Genomic DNA, 14,264 nt, shown 5'->3' with positions numbered 1-14,264 from the left:
TTTAAATAATTTTATAATTATGATTTATTATTGTTTTGTTAATTAAATATGAATTGAGGGACGCCAATGTGACCAATAAAAATGACAAAGGCAAAAATGAACAAGCCATAAAATGACAATGACTAAAGCAGCATCGTTGTATCGCATCATAACGATACCCAGGAATTAATGTTGACAAAATTGTGTGAATACCAACGCCGTGCCTCCTTGCAGACAAAGAAATCCCCCCACTCATGTTTATGGAGAGTACACCGCCGTTTGTGCTTAGCGTGCCCCAGTTTTTACCAGGTCACTGGGTCTTCTTGCCTGTGTATCAAAGCCAAATATGGAAATATGAGGAGGATTATAATATGGCTGGAATATACAACACATACATGTTCATTGTCTGTCACAACCGCACCGTCATACAAATGAATAGAATGTTGTAAATGTGGACATATTTAGATGTTAAACACATTCACAACACAATATCTTCTCCATCTTCTCGAGAATTGCCGCCGTCATTATTTATGCAGAGAGGTATGCACACGAAGAAGCTCAAAAGCAAGAACATTGTCTTCATTCAATACAAAATGGTTCCCCAGTCTTCCTGCCTCCACCATAACGGTTCTTATTTTGTAATTTTCTGCTGCGAAATATGCACAACACCGAGCAGCCTGATCGGGAAGATGTGCATTAGTATGACTGTAACGCTTGCCGAGCTGCACTGTTGTCATGACAACGCTACAGGCAAAGTGGGTCAGCGGGCTCCCGCCACACCCTGGTTGGCATGGCAACAAGCCTGGTCAATTAAACCTGAGCACTCACATGACTCACATCCGTGAAAACGCACAAAACCTTTTCTAAGAACCAGGAAGACCGGTCTTAGCGCGCGGATCGATGCTGTGTGTGCGTACGTTAATCAGTTCATGCGGGATCAGCCGGTATGTTTGTGTCGAATGAGGTTCATGAGTCCGGTGTGCTTTTTCAAGTTATCCCTGGTTTCATTTTAATGCCACTCCTAAGTCTCATGACTGGTCAGGCACAAGAAGTTCACAAGAGGTTTTGAATTTGTCACGTCACACCTTTAGGAAGCCCACGTCCTTGTTGCTTTTTCTTGAAAACGGCAGCCGGCAAGTGTTTTTTCATATGTAAGAATTGTGTATCTCAACCCGAGTAATGGGAAGATATTTTGTTTTTGGGGGAGCTAAAGACCTACCTCGCGATCACTGCACCTCTGCTCTTGCCTCTTCACAGACAGCTGTTTTGTGAACAAAGCACAGTTCCAACGCCGGATTTTCCAATATTCAACCAACTACAGTACATCCAATATAGTTGTTATTAGTAGGGATGCTCCGATAGATCGGCCACCGATTAGTAAAGGCCCATTTATGTAAAAAAACGTGATCGGCGATGTGTCGATAAATGCCTTTGAAAGCCGATCACAAAAAACGATCATGACAATTCATGTCATGACAACACAAATGTGACATGAATGTGCATGTGTGCTGCGTCACGTAGGGTTACCAACAAGCCGACAAGAAACGCACTTTGTCCCGCATTGCCGCGAGAATCAACACTAAAACCTCAATGGCTTCAGTTTGACAGCTGGACAAAGGCTACGTCAATCGACGCCAGTGTGTTCGATCACTCCCTGATCAAACCTATTGGTGCTCGACTTGTCTTACATCATTTGCCTAGCTGTCCGCAGCTAACCAGCTAAGTCGTTAGCTAGAATTATCCGCCTAGCTTCTCGTCTTTGGACTCCAAGTGTGACTTTTTACCGAAGTGACATTTTGTTTTCAAAACAAACAAGCAATGCGGTTATTTTGGAGCTTGTTTTTGTCCCACGGGGAAGTGGATTTTACACCCACGGGTACGGACTAACTTTTTCAAGTGTCTGTGTTGTCATTATACGAATTTATTGTCCTCCAAACACTATTTGTGTGTTGGTGTTGAATGAACATTACTCATTTGCCAGGGGCCCTTGGAATTGTATAATGGCAGCCTTGGCCAATAGCACTCATCATAAATACATTGAAAAATGTACAGTTAATCCATGTGATCTGTATCTGTATCTGTATTGGCCGATCTCACTCATGGATGATCGGAATCGGCAGCGCTCCCTATTAGCAATGTGTAGGATTCAAACCAGGGATGAAACAGAGGCAAAAATGCAGATCACATCCACAAGTCTACTGCGTTATTCAAATATAATCAGACGGTTCTTAACATTTAACAGTCTTCAACATTTCAGTCGAAATTTTTCAAAGCTACATTCTCAAAAATGAGAAGCGGTGTATTTGTCACTGACTGAAGAATTCAAGTAGTCTCCTGGAAGTGGTCAGTGTACCTGTCTTCGTTTGGTTCTTGCCGATTAAGTACGCACTTTTACAGCTGACACCGTTCACTTTCTTTTTTTTTTTTTTTTACATCAGAGAAGATAAATGTGCCCTTAAAAAAGCCTGCTGCCTCATGCTAACCCGACTTACAGAGTACGCTGACGCCACATATAAAGCCTGTGAACCTGAACGTATCCAGACATTAAGCACTCGAGTTTTATGGGACGCTGTCCCAGTCAGTATGTATTGTATTGTGAAATTCTTTCTTGTGCAGATTGGAAGTCTGCACCCACATTCTACAAATCCAAGAGCGCAATTAAAGCAAAGTATGGCATAATGATGAATGTTTTTAAATGACCAAATGAACAGAAGTACTTCGGAATATGTGTCCTAAAAGCATCTTCTGGGAGTGAGCTTTGGCAAAACACTTCAGGGAGATGAAGGGTGTACAGTGTTCCCCCGCTCTATCGCGTTTCTTGGAATTTTTTTCGTGTCTTTTTTTTTTTTCTAACAGTTTATGGACACGGTTAAAGGCCGAGCCTCGCCCTTTAAGAAAAATTGCATTGTGGGAAGTGGAGTGTTTCTCTTCCCTTGCTCGCCTGGCTGGACCGCCCATTGCTTTCTGCGTCCTGATTGGCTGTACCCTTGTCAATCAATCTCCTTCGTGCAGCCAGAAGTGCTAGCTTGCTTGGTGGTAAATGAATCTTCGGTTCGAAGGAGGATGACGGCAGCAATATGTTTTAACAAGGATACAAAAATGCTACAGTACAGCGGAATATGGCGCCAGGACGAAAAGGCACGGTCACAGGAGAAAAAATACGCGTGAGTGACTTGATCATTTCTTGTGGCCTACAAGTAGGTTGATCATTAAAATTAAAACGAAGGTTTGAACTTCTTTGAGAGTGTTAAAACAAGAGAGAAATATGATAAAATGTTAATGCGTGTCTGAGAAAAGTGTATGAAGTGTATCGTGAGGGGTTTTACAGCCTTAAAACACATATAGTCATTGAAAAATGAAGTTGGCTTCTTGTGGATTTCTCTTATTGCTGGTTGTTTTGGGAACCTATACCCCGCGATAAACGAGGGTTGAGGCACTCTTTCACTGTATTCACTGGTTCGATTCCCTGACCCCCGCCCTCCCTTATTTGGGGCCATTCTGATTATTTAATTTGTGCAAGGTGGTGGCTAACATTAATTAATAACTTGTGCGAGGAGCAACACATTAATTAAATGACACGTTTGTTTTTTTTTTATGCCCACGAACATAGTCGCAGGTGAGCGACGGTGCTGTGGGTTTGACTTTTGCATCATTTTCAAGCTTTGCATTTTGTTTGTATTATGAATTTTGTCAGTTATCATGAATAAACTACGAGGAGCAAGCAGATTACAGTCATTCTGTGACTCCGCTATGTTTCAGCCTTTCAGGTTGTGCTCAGACTTTACACAAAATAATGTAAAAGTTAAACCCACAGCACACTCGGTCACCCGCCACTACATTTCTGTGCGTACTAAAGACTTGTCATTTAATTAATACTTACAAAGTCAAATGTAACAAAAAAAATGGACGTCTAAGAGATGAGACAACAGCTCAGCCTGAAAGGACTTACTGGAGGCTCAAACTAAGGGTGTGATTGTTTTGTGCTGTGATTAATTGTTTGTGAAAGGAGAGATTTCATACTAATGGAGTGTGTCAGCCATGTTTCTAAGATCAGTTTCATCTTTTGCGTGACAATGATGCAACATTGTGTTTGTGCAGGTTGTAAGGAGTGCTGTGAGCGATGTGTGGGCAGTCTGCCTTGGGCTTCCCTCATTGCCACCATCCTTCTCTACATGGGCGTGGCCTTGTTCTGTGGGTGTGGCCATGAGGCTTTAAGTGGCACCGTCACCATCCTGCAGAACTACTTTGAAGTCATCAGAACCCCTGGACAAACGCTGGACGTCTTCACCATGTGAGTGTTAACCACATCTGTTTATGGACAGATACAGTAACTAGTCCTCTTTTCTGTTTTATGATATCATTGTGTCAAATGCTAAAGATCATTCACACATACTTTACCTACAGTCTTCTACTTTTGATTTGTATTCCTTTCTGAACTGATTCCAACCATTCCAACACCAACAGTGTCCAGCTTATTCAGGTTATGCAATATGTCTAATGACACATTCCAAAAACATCCCACACTTTCTATAAATCTACATTTTCCATGACAACATTCCCAGTAAAAAATTTTTCCACAGTTCCACATTTCTCAACCTAATTCAACATGAAAACACTGAGCTTATTTGGGACATTCAAGGGATCTATGCTCTATATTTTCCATATTACAAAAATTCCCACTTTTTACAAAATGCCTTTCCAAACACAAATTCCCTTTGATCTTGAGAATTCTCACTACTTCCAAATTTATCGATCGATTCAAACCATTCCTACATCAAAAGCATAGATAGACTACAAAAGTACTATACTGTATTTTCCCTTTTTCTTTGCCTCATATTTGGCCCCAAATGCTGATACTAAGTGGGAATGCATAAAGGTAAGGTTTGATGACATTATTGAGCGCTAACGTGCATATTTGTTTGGTGCACCTCTCTGGAAAAACAAACTCCAGGCTTGTACTGGTGGACTGTGGCTGTGTATTCATTTAGTACTTTTAATTTGATGTTGTTCATGTCTTAGTTTAAAACAATACATAATAAATAAGCTAAACTATATCGCTACAATGTACGTATGTACGATGTGCTGAAAATATTTCCCGGTGACTTGCTAGCGTGCTGCTGATGCCAGCTCTGCTAATGCTATTTACATCCATTCTCGTCTTCAGTTATGGTAACCTATGTGCGACAATGCTTTTGCCGGAAGCCCAGGCTCTAGCGTGTTTTTAAGAGAGGCACTGTCAACCGGTTGCTAGTCTTGCAATACCTGGCGCATGTCGCTACAATCCGTAAATCTAAGGATTTCTGGCTGATTCTTATCCATCCAGGAGGATGCTACAGATGCAGCCGTATCTCTCGCTTGGCAAACCGGCTATCACAACCCTAGCGACTATTATATTATATTATCAGAATAAGGTTGTGATTTCAACAAGTCCAAATTTCCACACCAATGCAGAAACCTGTCTCTCTCCTCCTGTTAATTCATGGTGTAGTAGAATTAAATACTGTATTTGCAGTGTTGGGCAATTTACTCAATTAAAAAGAGTAATTAGTTTAGTTACTAGTTACTTCCCCCAAAAAAGTATTTGAATTAGTAAAGGAATTACTCCTTTGTAAATGTACTGTAATTAGTTACCAGTGAAAGTAACGGGGGTAGCTACTTCTGAGTTGCAATTCTCTACCAAAACATTAGGGGGCAGTGTTACTGAGTGTGAGCAACTAAAACTCTAGTTGACTAGCAGTGTAGTAGCAGTAGTCGTGAACAATGGTGGCTGAAGCGACATGCAGATCATTGATATAGGTATCAGTACATAATAACACGCCACATTTCACCTTTAGTAACGTTTGAAATAGTAATTAGATGTGCAATGTGCTTCAAGCAACTAATGGAGTGTTCATATATCGTTAGTCTTATTTTATATTTTACACACAATTGTCTTTTTGCTTCTGTGATGAATGTGTGCAATTGTAAAGACGCTTTATGACCCTATATATAATGACTTGATCATTGCTAAAGAGTTCAAGAAAGACATGATTTGTGTTTGTTTTCTCTGCAGTATTGACATCCTGCAGTACATCATCTATGGCCTTGCAGCTGGATTCTTTGTCTTTGGAGTGCTCTTGCTGGTGGAAGCCTTTTTCACCACTGGAGCAATTAGGGATCTGTATGGAGAGTTCAAGATCACCGCTTGTGGACGCTGCTTGACTGCATTTGTAAGAAATCTTCTATCTTCTCCTCTTCTGCTTTTTTGCTAGGACTTTTCCAGTCAAGAGCATTAGTTTGCCACCAAAGCAATCAGTGCTTTCCTTCAATGTAATGTAGGCATAAAGTCCATAAACCATGCCCCCAACCCTACAGCCAAATGGATGAGACGTAGGGGTGTCACAAGACACCCAACTGTCGAGATTGCACGAGATTGGGCCCACGAGACAAGATTTGAACATTAATTTCAAGGAAAGTACAATGATAAAATGACTGTACAGACAAACCTTTTTTATTTAACTGAGTCACAAAACAATGCAGGTACATTTTGAAATGTGGATTGTCCCTCAAATTGACACTAAACATTTTTTGAGACCAAATAAGCCACTGAAAATAGATAATATAATAACAATAAATAATATATCATAGTAATGGTTAGTTTTACCCTACTGATGATGTGTTGTTGCAATAGTAATCCTTTACTTTCATTTAATATGTCATCTTTCACTCTGTAAAGTTGCAAAATTGGCATTTGTGACATTTATTTTCTTACAGGCAATTGGTACTGTCTGTCCAACATGTGCAGCATTTCTTGACATGCTAGCTTTTCAACTGTATTAAAGAACAGCATTTCTTTGGCAATGACTTTCCGTGAACGCACACCATTTTGCTCTATTCCGTTTGCATTTACTTTGCCAACCAAATGTCTCAGTGCGTGTTGACTGTCGGGTCGAAGTCTCTGTATCTTGATGTGCATTTTTTTCCCAGATGGGAAAACTGGATTGAGTGGATATGTTTGAGGTGAGCAAGTTTGTTTTGTTGCCTTTTATGTTGCTACCACTTCCGATTACATTTGGCATACTGGCTCATTCGTGTTGATGAGCTTACCTTGCTCATTATTAATATTCCCACACGGGGGCTGTGGCATTTGACTTTGCAAGCCAAGCATCTTTTTCCCTCCTAACTTCTGCGTTACCTTGCACTGCTCCTCACAAAGCTCCGCTCTTTTGCTGTGTGTGTAAGCTTGCGGCCTCGCTTGAGCAAGCTCAGCAGATGCACCTGCCGTTTTTTTCTCTCTTTTTCTGTTTTATGGGATTATATATGTTAGCTCGTGACATGATGAGGCAGACTATATTAATGTATGTATTAATACTTGGCGTATTCACATTCGTGTTTCTTTATACACAATAATTGGTGGGGGCTGTCTTTCTATTGCAGGCCTTTAGGAATGGAACTATAATTAATGTACTCAAATATTGTTTTTTTTTAAATATGTGAATCTCAAATGTAACCGAATGTTGATTATAAAGGGCAATAACTATAGTATATAAAACACAAATGACCTAAAATAAGAGTTAGCAGAGCAGTCATTTTTGAATGTGAAGATAGTGAGATGGTTGTAATGTTTGGTGACTTTGTGTTTGTGCAGCTGATGTTCCTGGCCTACGTCTTCTTCCTGGTGTGGCTGGGTGTGACAGCCTTCACCAGCCTGCCGGTCTTCATGTACTTCAATGTTTGGTCCATGTGTAAGAACACCAGCTTGCTTGAGGGACCCAAATTCTGTGTGGACCTACGCCAGTTTGGTACGTACCAAGATAGACTACTTGTGTTGCAGATGATCTTGTGTCCATCCATCCATACCTCCTTTAGTTCATAACAGCTGCTGTAGGTCAACAAATATCTGACTTTTTATGATTTGAATGTTCTATTCCACCACAGTTAAAACAACCAAGATACAATTTATGAATGTAAACCACCATTACCTTTACTCACGTTACGAGTTTACCCGCAAAAATGTCCGCTCGCGCTTAAAAAAAGAACGCTTGATGCAGAATGCAGAGTTTTTAACAAAAGATGGGCTGTTAAGTATTTATTCATGAAGCCAGAGGCAAAGTTGTGCGTTTAGTTTGTGGAGAGCAGATGGCCGTCTTTTAAAGACTACAATTTGAATCGGCGCAGAGAAATTGAAAAACCTGGCTGATGACGTTTGAAGCATTGCTAGCTAAAAAAAAAACCCCAAAAAAAACAAGTTTTTTTTAAGTGCAGCTTGGCTAAAAGCAGTAAGTCATTGACATATCCACCTCACATATTCAGCCTGAGTTTTTGAAGCCGGATTTCTCTTATCTTCAAGAAAAATAAGTGAAAAACAGACATGAGGTGCTGTGATTACAAGCTAAATGCTTATACTATTTGTAAAACTGATTTGATGCTGCTTTTTCAAAAATGTTACATGCATGAATATGCACATTTTGTTTACTGTTGTTTTGACTAATTGGCATTGAATACCATAAATTCCGGTGTATAAACTGAGTAAGCCGCACCCACTAAATTCTGAGGAAAAAACTGATTTGTTCTTATATAAGCTGCACCGGTGTATAAGCCGCACGTGTCCACGTCATAAAGTGATATATTGTGGTGCGCACGAGTCCGTGCGGGACAGTCAGCTCTTTATTTGACAGGAGCCAATCATGAGCTATGAAAAAAAACACGAGGAGCTTGTCAACCCAACCCAAACTTATTTCCCTACCGTATTGTTGAGGACATGCTGCTGTTGTTGACAGTTGAGTCAGATTCTTTCAGTTGTCGTGGGACTACGGTGAGGGTTTGACAGTTATTTATTTTCAGTACATTTTTTATCATAAGTCGTCCCTCGCCACATCGCTTTGAATTCCACAACTTCATTCGATCCCTGTTTTTCAAATTATATATAATAAATCATTGCCGGTTTGTGGTTGAATATGGCCTATTATTAGTTTTTTAAAAATGCATATTTAAGCAAATTTGGTGTATTTTTGGCCTAAATTAAGTATTTTTGAAACAAAAAAATTTATCAAATAAACAAATATACAAATATAAGGCATTCAGAAATCGCATTGAGGCACGGTATGTTACTTTGATGAAACAATAGCCACCACAAAAAGTAAAAACGACAAAGAACTCTCCCAATGATAGATCTTGCGAGATTAAAACGTGACAAGATTTTTTGTTTGGAGAAAATCTGTATCGTGAGAGCAGGGTAGCCAGAAGCCAATCAGACTGTGAATTCTGGCATCACTAGCGTGAATGATAATAAACATAATATAGAAGTGGCAGTGCGTGAGGCATTTTGGAATCGCACATTAAGTGCTTTACGCACGCTATTAACCCTTCAGTTCAACCTGCCTCTGTGTTCCCACAGTCAGTGTAAACGAGTGACATGTGGCTGTGTTTTCCATCGGAGTGGAACAGCTTGCCTTCGTATTACTGTCCAAGCAGAAGCTGCAGTAATTCCATGTTTGATCAAAGTTACTCGGGATTTGTCAGATCAAAACACATAAATGTTCAGACTTTTCTGCACCCTTAATCACCAAGCGGTTGTTTTTACGCGTGTTACATTAAGCGCCAACTTTACAATGGTATTGTAGCGACAATAATAAATAAGAATTATGTTGTTGAATATGTTTGTTGAACAGGAGCTGTGACCATATCTGAGGAGAAGAAGCTTTGCACGGGATCTGGGAAGTTCTTGCAGATGTGTGAATCCAACGAGGTAAGAACTGCTGCAGTGTGTGCACTGAAAACATGTAAGACAAAAATAATTCAACGAACCGACTGTGATCCAAGTATTTTCTGTGACTCTTCCAGCTGGACTTGACCTTCCACCTGTTTGTGTGTGCGCTGGCGGGAGCGGGAGCTGCTGTGATTGCTATGGTGAGCACTTGGGACACACACACACACACACACACACCATCTTACAATTCTGTGGAAAAAACAATTTCATTTCTATGACTCCGCTGGGTGCAGCATGACGACACAGTCTCTTGTCGAAAGTGCAGACTTCAAACTGCAAATGAGTCTTAAATGACGCCTTAAGATTGATACTATTGACCACGATTTCGCCTTTGTGTCGTCACGTTTGTTGTGCATTTGGATGCGCTTAAACTTCAGGACAAAAGGAGAAGGAACTGCTTGTACAACTGAAAATATCTGCATGCAGTGAAACATGACACATGGGGAAAAAAGCTCCACAGCAACCAATCAGTGCATTACAGACCATTTGGTTGCTGAGGGAGAGAGGGAAAGGTAAGGGAACACTGCCACCATGTGGACAACTGACATGGAGAAACAAGTCATGCCTTTGAAAGGCGGACAGGCCTGACTCTTCCACTTGACTGAACGGTCAACTATAAAGGTTTACCTATAAAGGGAAGCAAACGAGGAAAATCCTAATCTGGACCCCTGAGGTTTAATAATATTTATCAATTCTATGAAAGTGCAAAAAGCTGACAGAAAATGAGTAGTTTTTATGTATGATGTAAAAATATGATGTTTCCATGGTGATTAATGTTTGCATTAATCTAGCATCACATGTTTAGTTTCAGTATTCTTCATGTAAGAAATGCAATGTGTTCAGCTATATTTGCTGGCAATTGTGCAAAAGACTGAACCAGGCCTTGTTTTGAAGCCAGTGTGGGGGGGTGGGGGGGGGGGGTGGGGGGGGTCTTGGCAGTGAGTCACCAAGCTGTGTCGTTATCCGAACCACTTTGACCAGACATTTATCTCTCCGCTATATTTACCGTATGTAATATATATGGAACGTGTATCTACCAACATGTTCTTCATTATACTGTACCTCTAAAGCCCCCGTGTCATCTCCATCTATTTCTGCACCTGTTTATTGCTGCTTCCATTCACGGGGGGTTGGCACCCATTCCAGGAAAAAAACACTCCACCCACTCACACTTTGGTTTCAGAGGCACAAACTGCAGAGCCTATATGTGCCGAAAGTAGTGAATCAGATGGCTCTGCAGTAAAACCCTTGTCAAATTTCAGATTTTGCTTGAGCGCTATTGACAGTCATTTTTCCATACAGCAATTGATTTATGTTTTTATAATGACATAAACAGTGTATCTGTAACAGGATTTAAATATCATATTTCATCATGGATTTGCGATCATGAAAGCAATTTCCACTGAGCAGTTCTGTTTGGTGTGGCTTGTGTGTCCACCCTGTTTTGAAAGCTGAACAGAATAAACGAGATCTGTCGAAAAATTACGTGTGAATGCCGAAGACGTGAAGTGATGTCCAAAAAATGTGGAATTATGGGAAAAGTGGGAATTTGGGGAAATTTATGGGAAAAGTGGAGAACAGTTAGCCTGCTTGTTTTGATGCTGGAATGGTTTGAATGGGTTGAGCCCCGGGAAATGTGGTAGTCTTTCCTGAATTTTGCAGCTTCACTGTATTATGGTTTTTCAAAAATATATTAATAAATCATGCTGTTTCGTGGTTGAATACGGCCTATTATTAGTCCAAATATATGAAGCAAATTTACTTATTTCTTGCCTAAATTAAACATTTTCAAGCATAAAAATGGCTAAATTAATTAAAATACAAATATAAGGCATTCAGAAGTCGCATTCAAAGGTGCTGAGAATGATACATAGTATTCTAGTCTATCTCCCAACAGGCACAATAATCCCTAATAAAAACATGGGCTACTGCTGCTGCAATAACCCACACCAAGCTAAAACTCAACTCTGAGCCTCTGATGTCACTTCCTGTCCGCCTGCCACTCACCTCCACGAGGGAATACATTTATAGCAACACACACGAGCACAAGTCTTATGCGTCTTAAAGGACCTACTTACTCTTATTATGTCTACTATATTGGGTAGTAGAGTGTAAAGGTGACTATAGGGGTGTTTTTTCATGTCTAGAGACCTCTAATAATGTTAATTCCCATATTTAGAAGGTCATAAACAGGTTTTCTATGCTCTAATTATGAAACTATTTTATAAGTCAGGGGTCACCAACGTGGTGCCCGCGGGCACCAGGTAGCCCCCCACGACCACATGAGCTGCCCGCAAACCTGCTTTTCATTCATGTTTTCAGTTAATAATGAAAGAACAGTAGAAAGAAATGCATTCTGAAATACAAAATGTGAGTTGTGGACACCAGCATTTTGTTAATGTTGTTGTTCTGGTAAAACAAGCATACTCGCTTTGTTTGGGTTTAAAATAAGCTCTGAAAATAAATGTTACAAAAATGAGTACCGGTAGCTCTTGGCCATATTCATTTTGTAAAAGTAGCTCTCACAAGGAAAAACGTTGGTGACCTCTGCTATAAGTGAATTTACGCAAAGTAGAATTCCCTATTTATAAATAACGAGGGAATACATTTATAGCAACACACACGAGCACAAGTCTTATGCGTCTTAAAGGACTTACCTACTCCTATTATGTCTACTATATTGGGTAGTAGAGTGTGAAGGTGACTATAGGGGTGTTATTTCATGTCTAGAGACCTCTGATTGTGTTAATTCCCATATTTAGAAGGTCGTAAACAGTTTTTCTATGCTCCAATTATAAAACTATTCTATTTATAAAATAGGGAATTCTACTTTGCGTAAATTCACTTATCACAGTCGGGTCTGGAGCCAATACATGTGATAAACGAGGGTTTACTGTGTAGCAATTCTTGGGATGTGTCCTGAATGAGCAGAATGTTTTGGTGTTGGAAATGTTTTAATGGGTTGAGAAAAGAGTCCGCTAAGCATGCTAGGAAGCCCACGTGCACACTTCCCCACAGGAAGTTACTCAACATGCCTTGTATGTTATTAATAAGTATAAAATATCATTGCTTTGTGTGAATATTAGTGTGTGAGGATATATTTGGTTTGGTTTGAACATCTGTTGATTTATGCTGTGTGAGTCAGAGTCTATATTTATTGAAGATGAGAACTTCCTTAAGCCATTTGTGGGTGACCTACTGTAGTTGAGCATCAAAAGTGGTCTAAGAATAATTAAAGGGATCATTTTAGTGCAGAATAACATACTGGATGTGTGAATGGTGTTCGGCATTGACACAGTTATCTCTTAACATCGCACTTTTTGACAAGCTATTGTTGGTACAGCCTCAGAGTGGAGCTAGAGACGTGGCAGTCCATTGGTGAGCTAAACATTAAGATTCGTTGAATGTGGAGGAAAAGAAATGCAAAAAACGCTTGATTTCCTCTTTTGTTGTGCTTTCTGAGTCATATTCTGGTCTTTGTTGAAATCCCTGGCAGTTTACACGAGGAGGATGTTCAAAGTTAGTCTAAAAGAAAATACAGGTCGTCAATTTACGACGTGCCGTGTTATGACGTGTTTTGTGGTTATGAACGCGCTCCTACAAATGAATTAAAAAGGTAATTTTAGTTATAGCATGTGCCGGGGGAAGAATAGGATGCACTGCACGCACACACTGCGCAGGAATGCAGTGTGAATGCCTTGTGCTTGTGTTCCTGCACAGCTACATCGCGGAACAATAACATTGCTTATTAGTTAACTTTGTGCACTTTATTATGTCCCCCAAGTGGGAGTGTGCCGAAAAGGAAAGCCATCACCAGGGAAGTGAAAATGAACATTATAAAAGACTCAGGGACAGGAGACACGTCCACCAATAATGGCATGATTATTGAATGCTAATGAATGCTGTAGGGGTCCTGGAGTCTGTGCGCTGTTACAAGGAGCAGAAGAGGAGGTTATCCAGACAATATTTTTAATTACTGAATTTTATATGTCCTTCATATGTTCTGTGTACAGTGTGAGTAACTTGGGAGTTAATTTAGGTATAATTTAGGTCAAAGTTCCAGCTTATACTGAAACTCAACTTACATCACGGTCTAAGTTCGGAACTTTTTCGTAACCAGAGGACCATCTGTACATGTCATTCACCATGAAAGCACAGTTTAAAGGAAAACTGCACTTTTTGGTGGGGAATTTTACCCATCATCCGCAATCCTTACATGAGACATGATCACACGTCTTTCTCTTTTCTGTGCGTTCTAAAGATATAAAAACAGATAAAACGATGCAGCTCATTAATGCATGTAATGGGACGCACCTATTCTGCCTACAAAGACGGCACCTCCAAAAACCTCCAACAAGGTTTTATGGTTTATAAACATGCTGTGACCATGTAGTAACAGGTACATTCATGATAACATTTAATACTTACAGTATTTTTCCATATTTTGGTCCTTTGGTCCTAAGCATTACCGAAACTTCCTCCCTGGCCGCATTGATTTCACATAACAACATGGAAACGAACGGCTACACCTAGCGTT

General features: G+C 40.1%; 1 protein-coding gene across 2 annotated transcripts in view; it reads left to right on the top strand.

The window, feature by feature from the left end:
- Positions 1–14,264, top strand: part of gpm6ab (glycoprotein M6Ab) — a 28,604-nt gene that overhangs the window by 7,568 nt on the left and 6,772 nt on the right. Inside the window, exons 1-6 of one of the 2 annotated variants that reach the window (XM_054778558.1) lie at positions 2,989–3,143; positions 4,078–4,270; positions 6,032–6,188; positions 7,607–7,760; positions 9,630–9,706; positions 9,802–9,867. In XM_054778558.1, the coding sequence (XP_054634533.1) occupies positions 4,152–4,270; positions 6,032–6,188; positions 7,607–7,760; positions 9,630–9,706; positions 9,802–9,867 (573 nt within the window). In that variant the 5' untranslated portion in view covers positions 2,989–3,143; positions 4,078–4,151. Of the gene's footprint in view, positions 1–2,988; positions 3,144–4,077; positions 4,271–6,031; positions 6,189–7,606; positions 7,761–9,629; positions 9,707–9,801; positions 9,868–14,264 lie in introns of those variants that run through there. The other variant, XM_054778557.1, reaches the window with a different exon arrangement.

Source organism: Dunckerocampus dactyliophorus, chromosome 6, assembly GCF_027744805.1.
Source record: "Dunckerocampus dactyliophorus isolate RoL2022-P2 chromosome 6, RoL_Ddac_1.1, whole genome shotgun sequence".
NCBI classification, from domain to species: domain Eukaryota; kingdom Metazoa; phylum Chordata; class Actinopteri; order Syngnathiformes; family Syngnathidae; genus Dunckerocampus; species Dunckerocampus dactyliophorus.
The sequence above is the reverse complement of the archived record's forward strand: the minus strand, read 5'-3'. Positions and strand labels throughout refer to the sequence as shown.